This window comes from Pollachius pollachius (genome assembly GCF_949987615.1).
Source record: "Pollachius pollachius genome assembly, chromosome: 8".
NCBI classification, from domain to species: domain Eukaryota; kingdom Metazoa; phylum Chordata; class Actinopteri; order Gadiformes; family Gadidae; genus Pollachius; species Pollachius pollachius.
In genome coordinates, this window is record NC_136941.1 from 21,535,735 (window position 1) to 21,557,747 (window position 22,013).

The following is a 22,013-nucleotide window of genomic DNA, read 5'->3' on the forward strand; positions in this document are numbered from 1 at the left end:
AAATCGTACTTTGAACTTCAGTGGTAAATAGACACCGGAGATTTTAGCAGGAGGGTTGAACACTTTTGCAAAGCATTTCAAGCACCCGAAAGGTGTGACCCTAGAATCAACCCTGTAACGCATGTTATGGTTTTATATTGTTTGTCCAGTAGATGGCAGTCATGTAAAGGTTTTACATTGTTTGTCCACTAGATATCCGTCTTGTGATGGTTGTACATTATTAATCCACTTGATGTCAATCGTAATGGTTATACATTGTTTGTCTACTTGATAGCAGGCATGCAATGGTTTAACATTGTTTGTACACTAGATAGCAGTCATGTAATGGTTCTACGGGGTTTGTCCACTAGATGGCAGTCATGTCATGGTTTTACATTGTTTGTCCACCAGATGGCAGTCATGAGGACTAGCTTCAGTTGTGGAGCGAAGAGAAGAAGCAAAACATCAAGCTACTGCTGGCCGGCTGGTGATAGCTTCTAGAATAAACGTGTTCGTCAGAAGCCCTCTTTCCGAAAACCGTTTTGATCTAAATCCCTTCGGACCAGCTGGAGGCTGAGATGTCCGGGATCCCACCAGACACATGGCGGCCCCCCACCGTCACCATAGAGACCACGTACGTCCTGTCGGTCTGATGGATGCTTACCATATTAGCATTATAGTCATAGCGACGCAGTGTTCATATTTATTAATAACTTACTTCTAAAGACGAATTAAACCCTCCTTGGTTTGGTGGGTTGATAGCTCTACCAATCACTCAGCCACTGTGATGCTCGTCTTAAGGTTTGTGATTAAATGGGATCTGTACCCCATTTGTTCCTGCTAGTCTGGCTTTATTTGAAATAGAAAAGCCGGGACACAGTTTAAAGAAAGGATGCCGTTTTTGGTTCCCCAGTTCGCAGTGCGTGATTATGTTGGCTCTCCGGTTAGGTAACAGGTGTTCGTTTTCTTGTCTTTCAGAATGGGCGCCATAGTGCTGGAGCTGTACTGGAAGCATGCTCCGAAAACCTGCAAGAACTTCGCCGAGCTGGCCAAGAGGGGGTACTACAGCAACACCCGTTTCCACCGGATCATCAAGGACTTCATGGTGCAGGGGGGAGATCCCACCGGGACAGGTGAGCTTACCATGCACTAACTAATACCTACAGGGGGAGACCCCACCGGGACAGGTGAGCTTACCATGCACTAACCAATGCCTACAGGTAAATGAAGCAGATCAAATGATTTACTTTACACTACGCTTAAAGTGTAATTCCGGCGAAAATGGAACCCAGGGTCTTTTTCAGCATGAAAACAGATTGATCATCCAGTATTAGAATTTGCCCTGAGCAACGCTAACAGCCCAAATGGCTTACATTGCATTGGCAAGGGGCATTCGTCATTTTCAGTCGTTGTGGTGATGCTGGATTGTTATGCTGTCGAGAGCTCGGAATAAATGGAATAAACAAGTCGTGTAAGAACAATTATTGGAGTTTAACAAGCATTTCCATGGAATTATAAAAACGTTCCTCCTTGAACTCAAATCCGCTGCATTCGGTAATCGACTTGTATGGACTTCCTGTAAACATTGACCGACCGGTAAGGTACAGCTCATGAGCTCTAGCGCCACCAACAGGTCAAAGTTGGACATTCATTCATGTTCATAACTTTTGACCCATTCATCCAATATTCACAAACATGGCCCAAGGATTTTTTGGAATCCTTGGGCCAATCCGAGGTCAACTATGTCTTCGTTTTCCGCCATGATGAATTTTCCGCCATCTTGGTTTTTATCAAAAACCTTCCAAATGACCTCTCCTATCATACATTTTGTCCAATCATCTCGAAACTTGGCACAGATTGGCCGCGATAGCCAATCAAATTCGACCACGCAGCCTCCAAACAGGAAGTCAATTTCTGAGCAGCCCTTTGATATATCATAACCAAACTTGGTTCATAGACCTATGACATCATCATGGGGACACTCAATTAATTAGGTGACCTTTGACCTATATGGGGCGATGTAATTAATGAAGATGTATTTTAACTCGTCTCTCTTCACATGAGTATATTTCAAACTTATTTTCAATGTCTGGTGATACTCTCAGACCTCTTCATATAGCTAATCAATTATTTCTCATTGAAAGACAAATTGGCCGCCATGTTGAAAGCTGTCAAAATCTTACATATCCACAGGCCACAAATGCTGTCCAATCTTCATGAAACTTGCCATATATGATCTTCAGACCAAACTGAACAAACTTCTCAAACAACTTTTTCAAATTCAAAACCATTTTGCCATGACAGCCAATCAAACTGGAAGGCAAAGCCGCCAAACAGGACGTAAGCCTGTTCTCAGCAACTCTTGTAACATATCATTGCCAAACTTGTGCCGCCTTCAAAACGGTCAGAGTTTCTGGGAGGTTCGGAGCCCTCGTGTGGAAGCTTTGTGTGGAAGTAGAGCTACCCGAGTCCTCCGAGTTCACGTCACAACAATGGCTGACCATTTCATTGATAAGACTAAAGTGAACTTGCAGCAAGCACTAAGAGGCAAACTTAACACCCATTCTAACATTTGCATTACGATGCATTATAGATTACAATTATAAACATCACCTGATAAATTCTCGCCCATGTTCAACCACCGCAAGCAGTTCTAATAACTGATTCATCTGATTCAGCAAAGAGGTCCCTGCGGGCATCCATAATTGTAGTTAAGTCTAGTCTCATGACCGATCTGTTTTGCCGGTTTTATGTCATAGCCTACGCAATTCTGAGGGGCGTTTCCTGAACGCTCTTATTTCGAAAGAAGGGAAGGGTTTACATAAAGACACGTAAGGGCTTCCGAACCTCCGAGTTGTTTTGAAGGCGGTATTGGTACATAAACTCATGACATCATCCTGGGGACACCCAAACAATTTGGTGACCTTTGACCTCAACAGGAAGTGAGCTCATATCGCTGCAAGGCCTTCATGTATCCAAACCAAACTTGGCTCATAGTCTTATGATCCTATCCTGATGATGCCCAAATAATTGGGCATCATCCACGCCTAGGGGGGCGTTGTTAGCAGCAAGTCTATTCAGGCCCTTGGAAAGCAACTTCAATGTATTTTCATTGTCATAACCATTTGCCAATAGCTTTCATTGTAGGTGAAATTACTGAGACGGTCATCATGTAGCCATCAAACCGATTATGTTTTTCCAGCAAAATTAGTTCATGGTGTCCTATTCTACTTGACCCCCACAATGCTACTCGCAGCTATATATATATATATATATTAATCTTTAATTACTTTATCTTGTATTGTTGCTGCTATGTGGCTGTTGAGGGACCAAGTCTTAAGAATTGTACTCTTGTGTACTTAATTTACAAGTACTTATAAATTAAAATGTAATAAAAGCTTTCAGTCTTTCCAGGTGTATTTGTATTTTTGTAAAACCGATGTTTATGTTCTTTATTCTTCTTTTTTTTTGTTGGTACGGTGTGAGCAGTGGTTGTCTGCTGATCATTTTGGATTGTCACAGAATATTGAATAATCTGTTTGTACAACCGTACCCTTATTTCTACAGTATACCCAGATCTGGTGAAGTAAATAATAAAAGGCTTAATGGTTGGTTGCTTGTAGGAAAATAATCATGAGGTTAAAATGGATTGTACTGACTAATTCAATAGGAGTCCTTTTCACATGGTTTTTTATGCGTTTTTCTGAACATTTCGAGGTATCATTGGGAGTGGGTCAAAGACATGAAGCTTTTTATTTGTTTAGGGGGCCATTAGGAAACTAGATACATTCAACATGCCTGTGTTGCTTTGATATAACACTTGGAGTCTTTCTCCAGAGGCTAGCTCTGTTAACAAAACCTTGTTTCTCTCTTTAGGTCGGGGGGGAGCCTCTATCTTTGGGAAACAGTTTGAAGACGAGATCCATTTGGAACTCAAGTTCTCAGGTAATCACTTCTCCTTGGTTCTGACGGTCGTCGTATTCTGTTATGTTTAATATATTCATACGTTGAAGGAAGTGGCTCTCGGTGGATGGGAATTGATCAAGCTTTCTCTGCATCACCACCTGTTGCATGTTGCTGTTTTAAACCAATTTTCACGTTCCATTTTCGAGTTTGTTTATGTTTGAGACTGACTAAACTAAATAAAATGCATGACCTCATCGGGCTCAGAAACAGCTGGCCCAACTTTTGAAAGGAAGGAAAGTGTTTCCACTCGTAACGCAAACTACAATTTGCAATAATTGTGAGCCATGAAAGATAAATGTAAAATATATCATCTAATATAAAACAACAGTCCATCGATATCCTAGTTAATTCCCCATGTTTATTTTTTCATTGCCTTGTCTTTATCATGCTGGTCTTAAAGGGGCGGGTATTCTGGCGATGGCGAACGCAGGCCCCAACACAAACGGCAGCCAATTCTTCCTCACGCTTGGAGAGACTCAGTGGTTGGATGGAAAACACACAATCTTTGGCCGAGTGCGCCAAGGAATGGGCGTGGTGAACCGCATCGGAATGGTGGAGACCAACACCCAGGACCGGCCCGCCGACGACATCAAAATCCTGAGGGCCTTCGTCACCGATTGAATGACTGAGTTTTCTACATTTTAAAAATACTGAAATAAATGTTTTTGTTTACGTGCAAGTGGATCCATGGCCAGACGAAGAGGTTTCATTTCTGTGTGTGGTGGAGCCCTTGAGGCAGTTCCTAGAATAACTTGACAATTGTGAGGGTGAGCAGCTTCAGGGGCTGCTGCTTTATATGGTTTATATGGCGTGTTTACAGAGGAGCCAAACAAGGTGTGACACTGAGTGTGCTGCTGTTAACCAATCAACGGTCTGTACATCTGTCAGAGGGTGTACTTCATAATTTTGAGGATGACAGTGTTCCTGATAAGGCCTCATATTAAAGACCTTTCAGCCATGGTAGATGCGTCATTGTAAAACAAAGTGTATTTTACAAGCTCGACAGTAAGAGATTCACAGCATATCTGAAGAGCCGCAAGTTTAGCGCCTAAAGATATTTGGATAACCCGAACCATTTGGCAATCATACAGCTGAACTGACACGGAAGGTATCTATGTATAAGAAGGAATATAATAGATAATAAAATAACAGAATAGAAGCCTGACTAATTAAAATAACTAAAACGGCATGGCAATTATTAGAAGGTTCACTTGTAACACCCCACATTTGTGTCTTCACCTGCCCCCTTAAATAAATGTAATATGTATCATGCCTTACTAGGGCTAACAAGATGTAGAGCTAACATGGGTGCTAGAGGCGGTAGGGCTAGCAAGGTGTAGGAGCTAACGTGGGTTCATCGATGGACATTAATGAGTAGGTTCTAAAGCCTGACTTCTGGCCATGGGCAAAGTCACAAAACAGTTTAATCTAGTGTTGGATGCACATTATCAATTCAGATTAAGAATGTATGATGTATTTAATTGTTATTTTTATTAAAATTGTCTACCAAATGGATCAATTCCAAAATGCCAACTCAAAATGAAGGTAGCATGTTAGGCATGTAGGTACAAGCATACAACTAAAACAAAAAAAGCAACAATAGTTAGAAAGTGAATAAGTAATTACATTTTCCAGGAGAAACATACCCTTCACCACGGACGTAAACAAGCTCATAAAGCAGAGCTTACACACAGCTCTCGCACTGCTCTGACGCAGGAACAAACACGCAGGACCCAACATGCATCTTTGAACACGGGAACTCCCCCTTGGAAACGTTACTATCGTTATAATGAACCGGTACAGTCATCCGCATCAAGGGGATGCCTATTTCCTCAGGTACCCCGCTCCGAGTGTGTTTCATTACCTGACCTACAAAGCAACACACAACTAGCATCACCCATTGCACTTGAGGTAAATCATGTATTTGTATTGATTCAGAAGTTAAAAAAAAAAGAAATAAACAGGTTTGTTTAGATCAAAAAAAAAGAACTGACGAAACATACCAGCCTGGAGAGCTGCTTCCACCTTTTCACAGAAGCCTAAATTGAGAAATATCCCCCGGAGGGCAACCCCGTTCTCCCTTTAATACAAAAAGGGCTTTTATTATAGGACTGCTATTGTTTAATTTCTAAAATGCATAGCGTACAAAATAAAGACGTGCTTCCAGAGCGACGGCGGGCGGGGTCATACTGGCAGGTCTCCCTCTGCGTCAAGGCCCTGCTCCTTGCACTCACCCCGGGGGGCCGGCAGCAGGTGGTTGTCTGGGTCCAGGGGGCACTGCTCCGACGACGTGCGCTTTTTGCTGGGGTTGTTATTTTCGGGAATGCACAGTTGTTTGATTCTCTGAGGGGGGGGGGGGGGGGGGGGGGGGGGCGGGAACAGAAAGATAAGAGGAATCAGATAACGGTACATTCCTGAAAACAAGAATCACAGCACAAATGGCACGTCAGACGAGGAAACATGTCTGACACGTCTGACGTGCGCTTTGAGCTGTAATTTTTGTTTTCAGGAATGCACTGTTATCTGATTCGTTGAGGGGCGGGGAACGTAAAGATAGAGCACACGGTGAAGAAAGCCCGTCCAAACTCTTGGTGGGGTCAAATGTGAAAGTGTTTCGGTCTTACGTCTTCAATCATGTCACTCGGCAGGAAATATGGTTGATTAATTTCCTAGTTCTGCTAACTATGGCATCCCATTATGTTGATTACATTCATTCATTATTACAGTACAGCATCGCTCCATTGTTGTGTGTTTGTAGCTTTAAAGATCCCATATAATGCTTATTTGGGGTTAATAATTTAATTTGGGGGTACTACTAGAATAGGGTTACATGACTGTACGTTAGAAATTCCCCTTAATATTCTCCCATTTCTTCAAATAAATTTCTGCATCTTTCAAAAAAAGTCTGATTTGTATCATGTAGCTTTAAGGCCCCCAAGGCCAACTCTGTTGCAATTGGAAGCTTTGCGCGTGCGTCAGCAAATTCACCCCACCCGAGAAATTGTTAACATTGTGGTAGCCGGAGGCACAACTGCACAGTCCACTGCACAGTCTGACAAGTTGTGTCAAGTTTGAGCGCAAACGAGCTGTTTCATGCACTTATTGACGGGCGTTCTCGGTGGGCGCAAATGCTCCCCCTGGCTAGGACTTAGACGTGTAGCTTAGCAGACGTAAAACATGTATGCATACGTCATATAACAGTCTAAAGCAAAGGGAAAATTCGAAAGAGCATGACATCACCCCTTGAGGAAGTACGAGTGGTGGTGGTCTTAGATACAGAGGTTTTTTCCAGAAGGCCGTACCTGTATGAGGTCTCCCTTCATCGTAGACACTTTGAAGACCATCCACAGTGGCACAAGGAACACACAGAAAAGGCCCAGGCTCCAGCCCAGCGCGTAGGCCCAGCCGGGATAAACGTAGGTCTTGTTGAACTTCAAGGGCTGGTACTTCAACACTGAGAAGATGAAGGTGCCCTAGTTCACATCAAAGCAAAACATCTGCATGTTAGACGGGTTGGAAGGGCAGTGTGTTGCCAGGTTGGTTCTTGATATTTTAAGGGAAAAGGCTCGAGTTAAAACCAACACTGTAACCAGTATGTTGCACTGGAACTGCATGTGCCACGTACCTTTTTAAAATTGAATTTGTAGAAGAAATATTGTACGTGATAGTATTCATATCAATTTGGCTGCATACAGATTCAGTAAGCAGTGGGGATTAACTAGCTTGGCTTCAGCGGTTCAGGAGGTGAACCACTGAACTGTCCTACCGGGCGTCAGGGATCGCTCAGTGAAACGATAACCGAGAAATGATCATTCATGATGAGCAGAATGTTAAAGATGTCGAAATAGATTAAAATCTAGGAAAGCCTGCCTCACTTTGCTCAGATATCCAAGTGAACCAACATGACGCTACACAATCATGCTGTGTTCCAGATGGCTGACCAGGGTCTCTCACCAGACAGACCGCAGGAGTCAGATACAGCCAGCAGTACTTCATGACCGGCCACGGCCGGTATCCGATCATGTCTTCAATGTCATCATAAAAGTTATCAGCACCTGGAGAAGACCTTCAGGTTAGACGATCAGATGGTAGTTAACGAGTCCTCTTGAGTTATTGCCAGACAAGACAAGGCTCCACTGGTCTTGAAATAAAGGAGTTGGTTTGGTTTCCTCAATAAAATGGTTGAAATCTGATCGTGGGAAGCGGACACACACACACACACACACACACACACACACACAGTGTATCATCTTTCAAGAACAGTACTTGCACACAAGCATTGGTTGCCGAGATGATAATGGTATAATGGGCCCATACCAATAAGCATGATGATGAGGCTGAGCTCATAGCTGGACCCTAGCTGTCGTTGCTTGGGCAGAGACATTCTCACGTTAGCCAATGAGCATAGGGTTGAGAAAGGAAAACCAAAATACATTTTGGCAGTTCATTCACAAATGCACTTGTTTTGTTGTTATGTAGAACAGCATTGATTTGATTCATTTTTAGTCTTGGAGAATGATTTTAAGGCATTCTTGAACTTTTTTAGGCAGCAGAAATGTTACTTTCGCACATTGAATCTGGACAAGATCAGAACATGGTTACAATATTACTATTCACAGACATGCTGGAGTCTTGATTTATTAAATCAGATTTCCAGAATGAGGGTTAGAGTTAATCCAGCTGGAAGAAAAAAGTTAGGAGCATACTTTTTAAAATCCAAGATAGGAAATAAGGAACGAGTACCGAAGACCACCGTAGAGACCAAACATTGCCTCAGAAAAGACGCATCTAGTTATTGAACACAATAAACATTGTATTGGCAATTTTCCACAAGACAATACAGATTACTCTATCATTTCTGTATGCACATTGTAGAATGTATACTTTCTCAGGTAAGTCTGTTTTGTACATAAAGTTTGATCTATAGAGCCACAACCATAAACAGTTATATCATGAGTTGACCCTCCCTCACCTGCCCTTTAAACAGGGCTAAATGCATTTTTGCCTGAACATGTAATGAGCAGGGTGTCAAAAATAAGGAAGAAGAAAGGGGAAGCATGATGATTTAAACATTATAAATCTGCTATGCAACTCATATTATGCAGCAAGGACATAGACCTATAATTACTGAGAACCAGGTACACATTGGGTTTACTGGCTTTCCCACTGGTATTAAGTACTTTATAGAGATGGACATCTTTCCCAAGGACCACTAATGTAGGGAATTAATGCTGAAATACACTAATTATTAACCGCATTTGTAACATTGCATGTCATGAAAACAACACGATGAGGAATTACCATAAATCCAGCCGATCGCTATGGACTGGCAGACTGACAGCAGGAGGAGGTTGTTGCCACTACAGACATAATGATCAAACAGCTGCAGGAAGTACAGGCCTCCCTGCAATAGGACACACACATACATACGCACACCCACGCATGCACACGCAACCACACAAACACACACACACACATGAAACAGAGGTGAAACAGGGTGAGGTGGCTGAAGGCAGGTGGACGGTGTGTGTGAACAGTGTGTGTGTGTGTGAGTGTGTGTGTGTGTGTGTGTGTGTTTGTGTGTGTGTGTGGACGGTGACTGTGGACAGTGTGTGTGTGTGGACGGTGTGTGTGTGTGTGTGTGCGTGTGCGTGTGTGAGTGTGTGTGTGTGTGTGTGTGTGCTTGTGCGTGTGTGTGTGGCGTATGTGTCACCTCAGTGACCAGCAGCAGCCCAAGCAGGAGGCAGACGGTGCAGATGAAGAAGAGGAGCAGCTCTCGTCGGTAGCCCCTCCTGAACACGCTGGGGAACATGTCTGTGACCGAAGTCATCAGGCACTCCAGGCTCACAAACTGACACACACATAGGACCAGCAGGCAGGACTCATTTCAATCACTGTCAATCACTGAGCAGGAGTGCAAGATGTCAACAACAAACATGGGGCTTTACCATTTAAATACTTCTTTTAATTTTTCTACCATTTATTTTTGCATTTTTCTGCTTTATGATAGAGTGAGATAAACAGGAAGGTATAGGATAGAGAGGGGAGGACATGCAGCAAAGGACCACAGACACAAACCTAACCCAGGTCGCTGCAGTCAGGACTGAGCCTATAATGGTACGCGCTCTACCCGGTCAACGGCTTAACCATGTAAATACTTTGATGTTGGCATTTTATGAAAATCCACAGCCACAAAAATAACATTTTAAGAAAAACCATACAGTGTACATTTGCCGTCTATGAGGTAAGCTGGGTGAGGTTTATGGTGTTGGTTTTTATGCTATAAGGATTCCTATCACTGGAAGTACAACTAATTATATTTGAACAGGAAACAAAGGGTTCCAGTTATATGTGAAACAAAGCCCATTAGTTGTTTATTGTTTGACGCTTTCCTTTGAAATGTGTTCACATGCTACTTCTACTTGTGGAGATTCCAGACCTTTTCCCGGAGTGGTCAGTGGATGTTCCCAGAACAGAAGCTGCTCACCTGTGTGTCGGCCCCAAGTAGAATCACCATGATGAAGAAGCAGACGGACCACAGCTGGGGTAAGGGCATCATGGCCACGGCCCGGGGGTAGGCGATGAACGCCAGGCCGGGTCCTGGGGGAGAGGAACCACTCAGACATCTGTGATCACATGGGACGATGTACCATCAGTGAAGATGATGAACCATCACCTCAGAACAACCGTTCATGGAGTGGCCTTACCGGTCGCGGCCACTTCAGAGATGGCCACGCCCTGCTCGTAGGACATGAAGCCCAGCACGGAGAAGATGGCGAAACCAGCCACGAAGCTGGAGCCGCCATTCACCAGACACAGGATGAAGGTGTCCCTGGAGGAGGACACACCACACCGATACTGGACCACAACACAACACAACACAACACAACACAACAATACTGGACCACAACACAATACTAGACCAAAACGCAACACAATACTGGACCACAACACAACACAATACTGGACCACAAGAGACACAGGATGAAGGCATCCCTAGAGGAGGACAGACCACACCGGTACTGGACCACAACAAAACACAGCACAACACAACACAACACTGGACCATAACACAACCTAGCCCCTCCTTTGACAATGTCGTCACCATTTGTGGGTGTTCTAGTGGACCACGGAGCCTGTATCGACCGTCTGTCTCTCCAGAAACAGAGGGTCTTTCGGGAGTCGGGACAGATCCGAACCCTTGGCATTGCCTGAAAGTATTCTTTATAAGAGATACAGGTTCTCATCAGAGGGTATTCACTATTTGATTTGAGTGATGTGCATTTATGTGTGGCTTAAAAAGTCTCAAATCTTATGTCCTATGGAATACTGATTCAATAAAGGTTATGAAATTATATTTTTGTGCTTATTTCGAATTTGAACCCATGTTGTCAAGGGGGTAAAATGGGGGTAAAAGGATAAAAGATGGGGGTAAAAGGAATGATGACGATCGATAACTAGCTAGATTTGAACCCCGGTCGCTGGCGTTTAGGTCTTATACTAATCCATTACGCCACCGCTGCTACCTCTCAGCGGTTGAAAACATATGCTATAAATTTCTTACAAAGGGTGTATTTAAAGTGAATTCCCTAAATTATAGAACAAAGCCCGTTGGACGTTGGTTTTGCATTTTGAAATCATCATCCCTCTATTGGGATTAATGGTGAACAATTCTGCACAACACCACAATACTGCACCACAGAACTGGACCACAACGCAACACCACAACACTGGACCACAACACAACAATACTGGACCACAACACAACAATACTGGACCACAACACAACACCACAATACTAAACCACAACACAACAACAATACAATATTGGACCACAACACAACACCAGTGGGGTATACTATGAACGTCGATTAATGGGTTAGCGAGGTATGTTGCGCTCAAAGCCAGGGTTAGCTGGGACACGAAAGTCGATCTCTTTTAGCGTTGCTGTATCACCATGGTGACTTATGCTGTCAACCAAACCTGTTCGGGAGGAGGTTATCAGCTAAGACATGGTTTCTCACCCCTGGGGGGCGTTCGCGAAACCTAGGGGGGCGCTGGGAACGTGATTTTTTCCCCAATTTTTTGGGGGGGATTTTAAACTTTCATGGTTTTGAATTTTTTTGGTGAAAAAATAGGCTACCTGAAATAAATAGCCTATTTTAATTTATTGGTTTCTAACCCCTCTACCGTCTCAGCTACTTTTTACTGTCTATGCGCAGTGGAACATTGGTCGTACAGAACGGTTCGGTCCTGCACACGCCCGGACTCCCGTTACAGCTATCGTCATGATCTCTATAGGAAAGCTGATAAACATAACACAAGTTCGCGGGTTAACAGTTCAATAACCAACACAACACAATCAAACATGGCCGATAGCAAGAAAAAAATAAAAGAATTTGTTTCATAGACCGTTGCATTTCAAATAAAATATATAGGCCTAATTAGGCCTCTGTGTGCGATCTGTTTTCGCGGTGCCCATGCTGCCCGTGGTTCCCGCGCCATTCATTCATTCGTTCTCTCTCTCTCTCTCTCTCTTTCTCTCTCTCTCTCTCTCTCTCTCTCTCTCTCTCTCTCTCTCTCTCTCTCTCTCTCTCTCTCTCTCTCTCTCTCTCTCTCTCTCTCTCTCTCTCTCTCTCTCTCTCTCCCCCGCCCCCGTCGCTCTGGAAGTTTAATTGGGTTTATTACAGTGATGGACAGTGCTGTGCCAATCAGAGGTGATACATTTGCAAGTCATGAATAATCATTAATATTTGTTATATTCTTTTCACCAAAACCGACTCAGAGGGCATTCATTGCTATTAGTGACCACTGCAAAATAAATGAAAAACGATGCATTGACACCTTAAAGCAATACAACACGAGTGTGATTGGGGTTGTTGTTAGTTTATTAATTTATTTATAGCATATAAAAAAAAAAATATTGGGGGGGGGGGGGGGCGCCAGAGGATCAGGGTAAGGTCAGGGGGGCGTTTGCTCAAAAATGTTTGAGAACCACTGAGCTAAGACTTTCTGGTTAGATCGGCTAATCCTAGCCCCTCCTTTGATAATTGTATCACCATTTGTGGATGTTTTCATTGACCTCGGAGCCCATATCGTACAGGGTCTCTCCGGAGACAGAGGGTCTTTCGGGACAGATCCCTTGGCATTGCCTGAGAATATTCTTTATGAGAGATACAGGTTCTCATCAGAGGGTATTCGCTATTTGATCGTCCTTGTTGGACCTTATGTAGACAATGCTTACTGTTGCGCAGTGTGTGTCCGTGAGAGAGTGGTAGAGTGGAGGTAGCGTGTCAGTCTTGAATTTCTGTGTTCATGGTTCGTCTCCAAAGTGATGTGCATTTATGGGTAGCTTAGATTCTTATGTCATATGGAATACTTATTCACTAAAGGCTATGTAATTACATTTTGTGCTTATTTCAAACTTAAACCCATGTTCTCAAGGCCGTGCTGGCACCACTTCTAAATGGGGTTAAAAGGCATGATGATGGACAGGTGAGATTTGAACCTCGGTCGCTGGTGTTTGGGTCCTATACTAATCCACTATGCCACCGCCGCTACCTCTCAGCGGTTGAAAACATATGAAATATACATTTCTTACAAACGGTGTAATTAAAGAGAATTCCCTAAATTATAGAATAAGGCAGTTTAGATGCTGCTTTTGCATTTTGAAATCATCATCACTCTTTTGGGATGAATGGCGAACAATTCTGCATTTGGCATAGTTATTTTCAATATTTAGAATCTTTTCACTTACAAATTTACACAATCGCAACTGTGTTCCCTTACCTGTTTGATTCTTGAACACCTCATAGGCGTTCAATGTGACTATCTGTTCCTCTTGATTGAAGTATACTGCTCTTGATCTATCCATTTTGTAAAGGTGATAAAAACTACACGATAAACGCCCCTATTAAGGGAACGGGCATTGAAACTAAAGCGGAAAACCTGGCTTGACAAATTGACTCGTAAGTGAGCTTCGTGGTACCATTTCACTCTGATTGCGAGAGTCGTATTTGTTGATCCAGATTATCCCAAGAAAGCCTGGGTATGTTCAGCGAGGTTCGTAGTATACCCCACTGTACTGTAACACAACACAACAACACAACAATACTGGACAACAGCACAACACAACAGTACTGGGCCTCGTTTCCCGAAAACGATGCATCTTCGCTCGTATGATCATTCTCACGATGGATCTTGCGAACCATCGTGAATTTCTTTGGAGCGTTTCCCGAAACTCCCCTTAACATGAACGCACGTTCACTGCACTCACGACGTTCGTAGGATTGTAACTGTCCACTGACACGGTGCTGAAACGGGCTATGACGCAGGGAGAGACGCAGGAATGTCGCAGGAAAATGGGGTTAAAAAGGGTTAAAATATCTCCCCATCAAGGCCAACAGCAGAGTAGCCTAGGAAAAGAATAGACTGCAATAATATGAATGCTTAAGATATTAAAACACAATTGATTAGGCCTAGGCCGACATATGCATATGCATATCAGTCCTAATCCTGAACGCACTGTGCATACACTGAGATTCCATATTACAAAATTCCAAAATAGCTTGTGTGACAACTACATTTATCTTAATGTGCTGATTTCTGAAACATACTTTGCACAGCAAAGAGAGCCGACTTCATCTGATCCGCATAAGGTTTCATTGATTGGCTCTCTAGTCTAGAATATTTGTAGACATTAAAAATGCAATGTCTTTCAGTCGCAGCTTGGCACGCCCGGCGATTTCACCTTCTTATCTCAAGTTTCCTGTGTAAAACTGAGGGGGTCAAAACCCCCATTCGTCACGGCGCAGGCTTTCTTGGTTCACTGGGGAAGGGAGTCTCTGACCTCTTTAGAATAATTTGTATTATTGCATACTCCCGAATGTTTTAATTTTTTTATGAATGAAGACACCCGCATGCAATAATGAGTTCACGTCTGAGTGTAGACTACAAACGTGATTAACTATGGTAAGGGATGTTCGTTACTGTCTAGACAGGGTCCAATAAATAGTGAACTTCATCACAGCCTCACCGAAGCGCCTACAGTGCTTAATGGAAACAATCAACAAAAAACACCTGCAGAAATTCTCAGACACCCACTGGTCTCAGCATGATGCATGTCTAGTAGCCTGTGTCTTCTGTCATTGATCAATATAAGGACATTTTAACCACGATGTTTGAATTAAAATCAGAGGGAGACAGCAAGTGCAGCTCGAAAGCGACCTCCCACACAAGAGCAATGGAATCATTTGATTTTATTATATGCCTTGTGACGTGGCGTTTGATCGGTACATTTCAGCTGCGCATGTATTTTTGGAATTTTAAATTGCTGCAATAAATTATGTTGTTGTTGACTTCTAACATGTCTCTATCTTTGCTGTTTAAATCTAACAGTAGTCTATGATTAATATATCGGCGGTAACCACTGTTTTGGGGGTATAGCGAAATTGCACCAGCTGGACATTCCGTGGTATTGGATGTGTTTTAATTAAACACATCCAATACACGGAATGTCCGCTGGTGTCGCAACTGAGGCTATATTAGGCTAACGATGCTCTTAGCACCCTACGAGTACCCCTGGAGTCCACGTAAGCTATATGCGTTTTCACAACGTTCGTTACCAACGATGCTTTCGGGAAACGGTGTGAAAACTGTACAATGCTCGTACTACGCACTTCACAAACCACTTAGGCTAACGATGCTTTCGGGAAACGGGGCCCTGAACCACAATACAACACCACAGCACTGGAACACAACACAACACCACAGTACTGGACCAAAACACCACACCACAGTACTGGACAACAACACAACAGTACTGGACCACAACAGAGCACAACTCCTCATATGGTAATTTGACAATTTGTGGTCGGTCTGCATTGTATGCCCTCGCTAAATGCATGTTATCCACTTGGCCAGGCTTCAACGCTTGAATATATTGAAATAGAATAATCCATGATAAGGCTCTTTGCATTTCAGCAGTCAAATAGTCCTCATGACATCACCATTACGTCATCTACAGAGCAGAAACACTGTGTTGGGTTGTGCTGTGTGGACCTACTTGTAGACATCGTTGTTGTACTGGTTGTAGCTCCCAAGGGCGGTCAGGCTCCCCTGGCAGATGGCGAAGGAGAAGAGCACCTGGGCCCCGGCATCCATCCACACCTGTCGTCCAAACACACGTGAAACGGCCTCCATGGTTTACACAGGCTTTGGTGAGTCCGAAAGACCCCCCCAAGACCATCCCAAGTCCATGTTATCCTTTAGGGCAGTGGTTCTCAAATGGGGGTTTGTGTTCACCTAGGGGTTCTTTGGAGTACTGAAGGGGGTACTTAGAACATTTATTATTTATCTATAAATAGATATAAATAGATATCCTTGTTCACCCTGATTATATTTTAATTCTGAAAGCTAGACAATAGAAAATCGAGAAAAAGGAAAAGTGTTCAAAGCACAGTCCCATGTTTCTCACTAAATTTGGACCCTTTTCATGTTCATATTCACGCTGACAAATAAAACGCACATACATCATTTACGTTCATTATATACATTTTTTCTTCCAAAAATGTTTTGTGCTGGTGAAGGGGTTGCTCAGCGGAAAAAAATTCTTAGGGGGTAGTAGGAAAACATTTTAGAGATCATTTTAGAACCACTGCGTTAAGGCGTAGTGAAGTCCCGGGTGTAGGGCAGGGGAAGGGAGGGAGTGTGTTTGGTACTTACTTGAGGGTCCACCAACCTGGTAGGGTCTGGGTAGAGGTAGAACTTGATCCCGTCGATGGCCCCCGGCAGCGTCAGCCCCCGGACCAGCAGCACCACCAGCATCACGTAGGGGAAGGTGGCCGTGAAGTACACCACCTAGCAGAGACAGCACACCCAGGAGAGAGGAGGAGGAGGAGGGGGAGGGGGAGGTGGAGTTTGGGGGTTCACTTGCAATTAAGAACAGCATTCACAAAGAAGTGCATCACAACAATAGTACAAAGAAATTAATTATTATTATATTATTAATTGTTAATTATTATTATGTAGAATATTTTCTTCAGATTGAAAAAACAAACAGGCCAATTTTGTCTCAATAAATCCATAAATAATAATAATTACATATCATAGTCACGAGAGAATGCGACACACAAACATACAAGCATAAAAAAACACACAAATAAGTTCATATATATGCAAACACACAGGCATGCACACACACACACACACACACATCTGAATAAACACCACACACAAACAGATATTTAATATGTTTATACAGTAAATAATAATTTCTACATGCGTTACCTTTCCAGTAGACTTGACTCCCTTCCAGACACAGAAGTAGCACAGCACCCAAGCTAAGATCAGACACAGAACCAGCTCCCAGCGCAGGCTGCCAATCTCCTCGATCCCTCCAGATATCTTCAACACCCGTCTCCTGACGGGTCGCAAGGATACAAAGATCACACATCAGCTTTTCACAGATGTGATATTATTTCCCTCTGTTTAGCAGGGTCAAATCCAACAGAGACAGGTGTTTTGCGTGATCCCTTTATAATACAGCAGTAGGGACACCTTAGCAAATAAACCACAGTGACGGTAAAATAACTAGTTCAATACAGTAAAACATGTTGGGATGGAGATAAAGCCCTCAACCAGCCAGCCAGCCCACAGCCAGCCAGCCCTCAACCAGACAGCCAGCTAGCCCTCAGCCAGACAGTCAGACAGCCCCCAGCCAAACAGCCAACTCCCAGCCAGACAGCAAGCCAACCAGCTAGCCAGCCAGCCAGACAACCAGCCAGCCAGCCAGTCAGCCAGCCAGCCTGCCAGCCAGCCAGTCAACCAGGTAGCCAGCCAGTCAGCCAGCTGAGCTATGCTAGCTCGCATCAAACAGTTACACAGCCAGGTAGAGCGGACACAACAGGTCATGAACTCTCTCACTGGGAGGCACTCAATCTTACTTATAGGCTATATATAAATGTATAGTTACATAGTCAAGCCTTAACTTGTTGAATAATTACAACCTTGTGCGATATAAATATTGTTTGAAAGTATTTGAATTCAGATGAAAAATCTGATGATGATCTGAAATCTGGAATTAAAGAAATGGCAGGCAGGCGCCAACCAGTTTTGGTTTGGTTTATTCATAAGACTATAAATTGTGCCACTGGACAGAGGCCTCCTGTTTCCAACCCAATTATTTTATTTACCGCACCTCTTTCTGTGTCACTTGACACGGAATTATTTAAAACTTTAAAAACAAACACAAAGTTCTGCCTGTAAGAAGATTAGCAGCTTGGCAAGTTGTGGCTAACAATCCCTTCATCACAGCGGCTCAAATCAGTCTGTACCGACCTACAGCAAACTTGTAAGCAAATTACTTACATTAGGAGAAAAACAATTAGAACACAATTTAAAAAAATCTATAGCCTTCAAAACTGAACATAACACAAATGATATCACTATGTCCTGTGTTGTGTGTAGATATGATGGTAATTAACCAATGTGTTTGTTGTGAACCAAAGGGTCATGAGGCTGACTTGCCACACAGTGTCCTGTGTATGTGCTATGCTGGAAGACCCTTTTACCTGGCTTGGGCCATTGATAAGCCAACATATCAGTGCCGGCCTGATGTAATACTCATCATAACCATGGTGGGGTGCAGAGTTGTAGACATCACAGATTGTAACTGTAGGCAATCTTCAAAATAGGGTTAAACTTACTCCCAGAACTCTGTTGCAGGCGAAGTTTCATTTGAAGATGTAGTCCAGTTGATTGAAGAATTTCTCTTATCGAATTCCACGCATGAATCTTAAAACAGAATTCAGAATTGTTTTTTATTCTTGCAGATAGGCATAGATGTGGTCATGTTTGAGAAACCATTTAAAATAATTTGTTAATCGGTCAGTTATGAAAGTAAGTGTAAAGGATTTTAAGACTGCAGAACTGTAACACAGCCAAAGAGAGCTGACCTCAGTGACCTGGCAGACAGTAAGGGGCAATCATCCAAATAACTTCCTGAGATTAAATCAGTCTGTGTGCATGTTGTACTGTGCAGATTAATTTAAGTTGAATCCATTTCTTTCTAAAATCACCCTTATCAACAGTGCTCCACGGCATCTGTCCACTTACGAACCCAACTACACACAAACTAATTATAATCATGACCAGGCCACATTTGTTCTCGGACGCCAGTGCCCACCCCCTCAGTGCCAGCTCCCTGTGGGTCCCACCCCCTCAGTGCCCACCCCCTCAGTGCCAGCTCCCTGTGGGTCCCACCCCCTCAGTGCCGGCTCCCTGTGGGTCCCACCTGTGTTCCAGGCGTTGTGGCAGGATGCCCAGGGCACCTCGCTGCTGAAGGAGGAGAACAGGTAGAAGAATGCCCAGGCCTGGATCACGATGTAGGAGACGGCCGCGTAGGCGATCACCACCTGTGTGGCGTAGCCTATCCCTGGATAGGAGCCACATCCTCACGGTTAGGAAGGAATCGCACAACATAGGCTGCCCAATAGTCTTGTATGTAGACGTGTTGGAGGAATTGAGTTATATGGTGTTACTTTTTAAAGGATGATACACTCTATGGGATATTATTACACTGGTCCATTTTCGAGCAACAGCCAAAAAGATGATTTGTTGTGGTATATTTGTTATGCTGCCACGAGCGTTTGCCATAATTAACAAACTGGCAGATTTAGTGAAGCAATGTCAGTGCTACACGCCACCTGGGTGACTTTAGCTGGGCTCCTCCAAACACAGGAAGCAGGTGGTGGTGTTGAAAGACGGTTTGTCATGAGGGTTTGTGGACAATGATACAGAGCCTGCTGCTCCATGTTTCCAACTAGGAGAACTCTCCCTGAGTGTGTGTGGTGATGGCTGGTTTAACTCGTGCACACTGATAGCTCAATGTGCACAGGGTTAAACCACCCATCGCTACACAACAGGTGTGCTGCCTCAGCCAGCACCAGAGTCCGGTCAGACTCGGCCAGGTGAGGCTGCTTCAACCAGCCGTCATCCACACACCCTCCCACGGTAGTTGGCCAGGATCAACACCTTTAAACAAATATTTTCCTGGCACAAGAGCTGTGCTAAAGTAGGACAAGAATGACTGCAAAAACCTATTTTTTGCAGTCATTCTTGGTTAGCCACATTTATTTTATTGCCGTGCCCTTGGCTGAGTTACAGTGCTTGTTAACATTGTTGGCAATGTTCCCTCCAGTGGGTTTCTGGTTTTACTGATATGAACACCGGCACTCCCTGCTAAGAGCTTGTAAGGACAGATTGAGTTTGCTTTCATAGATAATTAACTGCATGTTACCAAATAAATGAATAAAAACTCAAGAGAGCTGACTTCCTTTAGCCTAGAGTCTAGGCTAAAGGAAGTTAGCTTCCATATTTTTTGACAACAACATACAGATAATCCACAGTCTAGAGCCTAGACTGTGGATTGTCTGTATGTTATTGCATGAGGTAGTTTTCATTTCTTTAGAAAACGACCTCACATATTCTCAGTATTAAAGTCGAGGACTCTTAAAACCGACTTTAAGTTTATGTAATACATTGCTTTCCAACACAATCAAACGATTGCTTCTGTATTGCTTTGTATCATGTAAATAGAATATAATAAACTTTATTGTCCTTAACTACAGGGTAGAACAATTCATAAAGATAGGGTCTAATGATCAAATTAATTTTATTGTAATGACATAGTCATTATGAATGACAGTCATTTATCACTGTCAGTAACTATACTTCATTCAAAAGTGCTTCTCAAAATGCTCTTACAGTAAGACTTGAAAATACTTAATAGTATATATAATAATAGCAATTTTCCATTTATTTTTATATTTTAACTAAATTTCCAGAACCACACATAATATCTGATCTATGTATTGCTGTGAAAGAAGGTTTCTACCATGGTGCCATTCAGAGCAGAAAGAGTTGTGCATTCGGTGAACAGAAAACCCCAAACCTTGGGGTTCTGACACAAGATTACAAACCCAATGCAATATGTAGGGTTCTAATTAAACCCACCTTCAAACAATGGGCAGAAGGACCTCCAGCAGGTAATGCATCCCTGGGACGTGTACTGCCCCATGGCGGTCTCCAGCAGGAACATGGGGATACCACAGGAGACCAGAAACAACACATAGGGAACCAGAAAGGCACCTGGAAGCACATGAAACACATGAAACAAACGCGTCCCCCGTGCACTGCATTGCCTGAAGGGGCACTACAGGGAGGCATGGATGGAATAACCAATCTAAAAACTATTCAAAGTGCAGCTTTTCAGCCTCAAAATACCTCTCCCTCATTCAATGGCAAGCATTCCATTTATTTGGTTTCACAGTGGAAGTCCGTTAATATCATATCACTAATGTCATCGGAATAAACTTTAGTACTTCAAAGAATGGTCCTTACCTCCTCCGTTTTTGTAACATAGGTAGGGGAACCGCCACAGGTTCCCAAGCCCCACCATGGTTCCGGCCACGGCCAGCAGGAACTCCAGCTTGTTGGCCCACTGGCCCCGCTCCAGCAGCAGCTTGCTGTTCTTCACCTTCTCCTGGTGAGCCGCTTTATGGTTGATCCTCTGGGGGACTTCTCTGCTCATGGTCACATAGGCACCATCGTTAATAACATTCAGAGCCAATCGGTCCGAGTCTTCCGCAGGACCGGTAAAATAGCCCGCACCGAGCTGAACTTGAACCGCGGCTGCACTTTATGAACAGAGATTTTAAAAAAAGAAGCTAAAAATAGTAACTTCATCTGTTTTTTTTGGCCATGGATGTTAACTTTAACTACATATAACGGTGCACTTGAAGAACAGAAACACGGAGTGGATAGTGGATGTAAGTCAGAACGCAGTGGGTGAACGACAAAGCATGAGATGAGCATGATAAATAAAGAGCAGGGTACTTACACCTCCATCACAAAGCCTTTTCCCAGAGGAGATGTTTGCAGCAACAACAAAGTGATCAGTATTCCTCCCGGCGCTCCATGGAGAATCCAACAAGCGCAGACGTCATGCACAGAAATACAGGAAATATAACTAACCCTTTAACTCATAAGCCTCAACTCCAACTCTCACC

The 22,013-nt window shown here is 43.4% G+C and overlaps 2 protein-coding genes across 5 annotated transcripts; one reads left to right on the forward strand and one right to left on the reverse strand.

Annotated features, from left to right (window-relative positions):
- The first annotated feature begins 409 nt into the window (after positions 1-409).
- On the forward strand, positions 410-4,617 carry ppil1 (peptidylprolyl isomerase (cyclophilin)-like 1). The gene is made up of 4 exons (XM_079741952.1): positions 410-613; positions 958-1,112; positions 3,856-3,924; positions 4,346-4,617. Exons 1-4 carry the CDS (start codon positions 558-560, stop codon positions 4,564-4,566), a joined length of 501 nt encoding a protein of 166 aa, XP_079598078.1. The 5' UTR covers positions 410-557; the 3' UTR covers positions 4,567-4,617.
- A 141-nt stretch (positions 4,618-4,758) lies between these two features.
- On the reverse strand, positions 4,759-22,013 carry slc6a11a (solute carrier family 6 member 11a). Of its 4 annotated transcripts, XM_079741928.1 has the most exons (17): positions 21,845-22,013; positions 21,346-21,527; positions 20,959-21,093; positions 19,238-19,378; positions 18,651-18,738; positions 17,233-17,365; positions 16,669-16,803; positions 16,010-16,113; positions 10,653-10,777; positions 10,433-10,545; positions 9,659-9,796; positions 9,247-9,349; positions 7,900-8,000; positions 7,248-7,418; positions 6,180-6,288; positions 5,949-6,025; positions 4,759-5,814 (listed from the first exon to the last, which is right to left on the reverse strand). In XM_079741928.1, exons 1-16 carry the CDS (start codon positions 21,850-21,852, stop codon positions 5,985-5,987), a joined length of 1,827 nt encoding a protein of 608 aa, XP_079598054.1. In that variant the 5' UTR covers positions 21,853-22,013; the 3' UTR covers positions 4,759-5,814; positions 5,949-5,984. The 4 variants fall into 4 exon arrangements, 3 of the variants coding, with proteins under 3 accessions (XP_079598054.1, XP_079598053.1, XP_079598052.1); XR_013812056.1 differs by having other exon boundaries at positions 5,949-6,288; XM_079741927.1 differs by having other exon boundaries at positions 4,759-6,025.

Bases quoted from the DNA above. Each gene is read 5' to 3' on its own strand.
- slc6a11a (XM_079741926.1), bottom strand. The intron at 18,739-19,237 runs GTGGGACCCACA...TTCTGTTTTAAG, and splicing joins CCACAACGCCTGGAACACAG to ATTCATGCGTGGAATTCGAT. The intron at 6,289-7,247 runs GTACGGCCTTCT...CCCCCCCCTCAG, and splicing joins TGAAGGGAGACCTCATACAG to AGAATCAAACAACTGTGCAT.
- ppil1 (XM_079741952.1), top strand. From the start codon at position 558: ATGTCCGGGATCCCACCAGACACATGGCGGCCCCCCACCGTCACCATA. The intron at 614-957 runs GTACGTCCTGTC...CTTGTCTTTCAG, and splicing joins ACCGTCACCATAGAGACCAC to AATGGGCGCCATAGTGCTGG. The intron at 3,925-4,345 runs GTAATCACTTCT...CTGGTCTTAAAG, and splicing joins TTTGGAACTCAAGTTCTCAG to GGGCGGGTATTCTGGCGATG.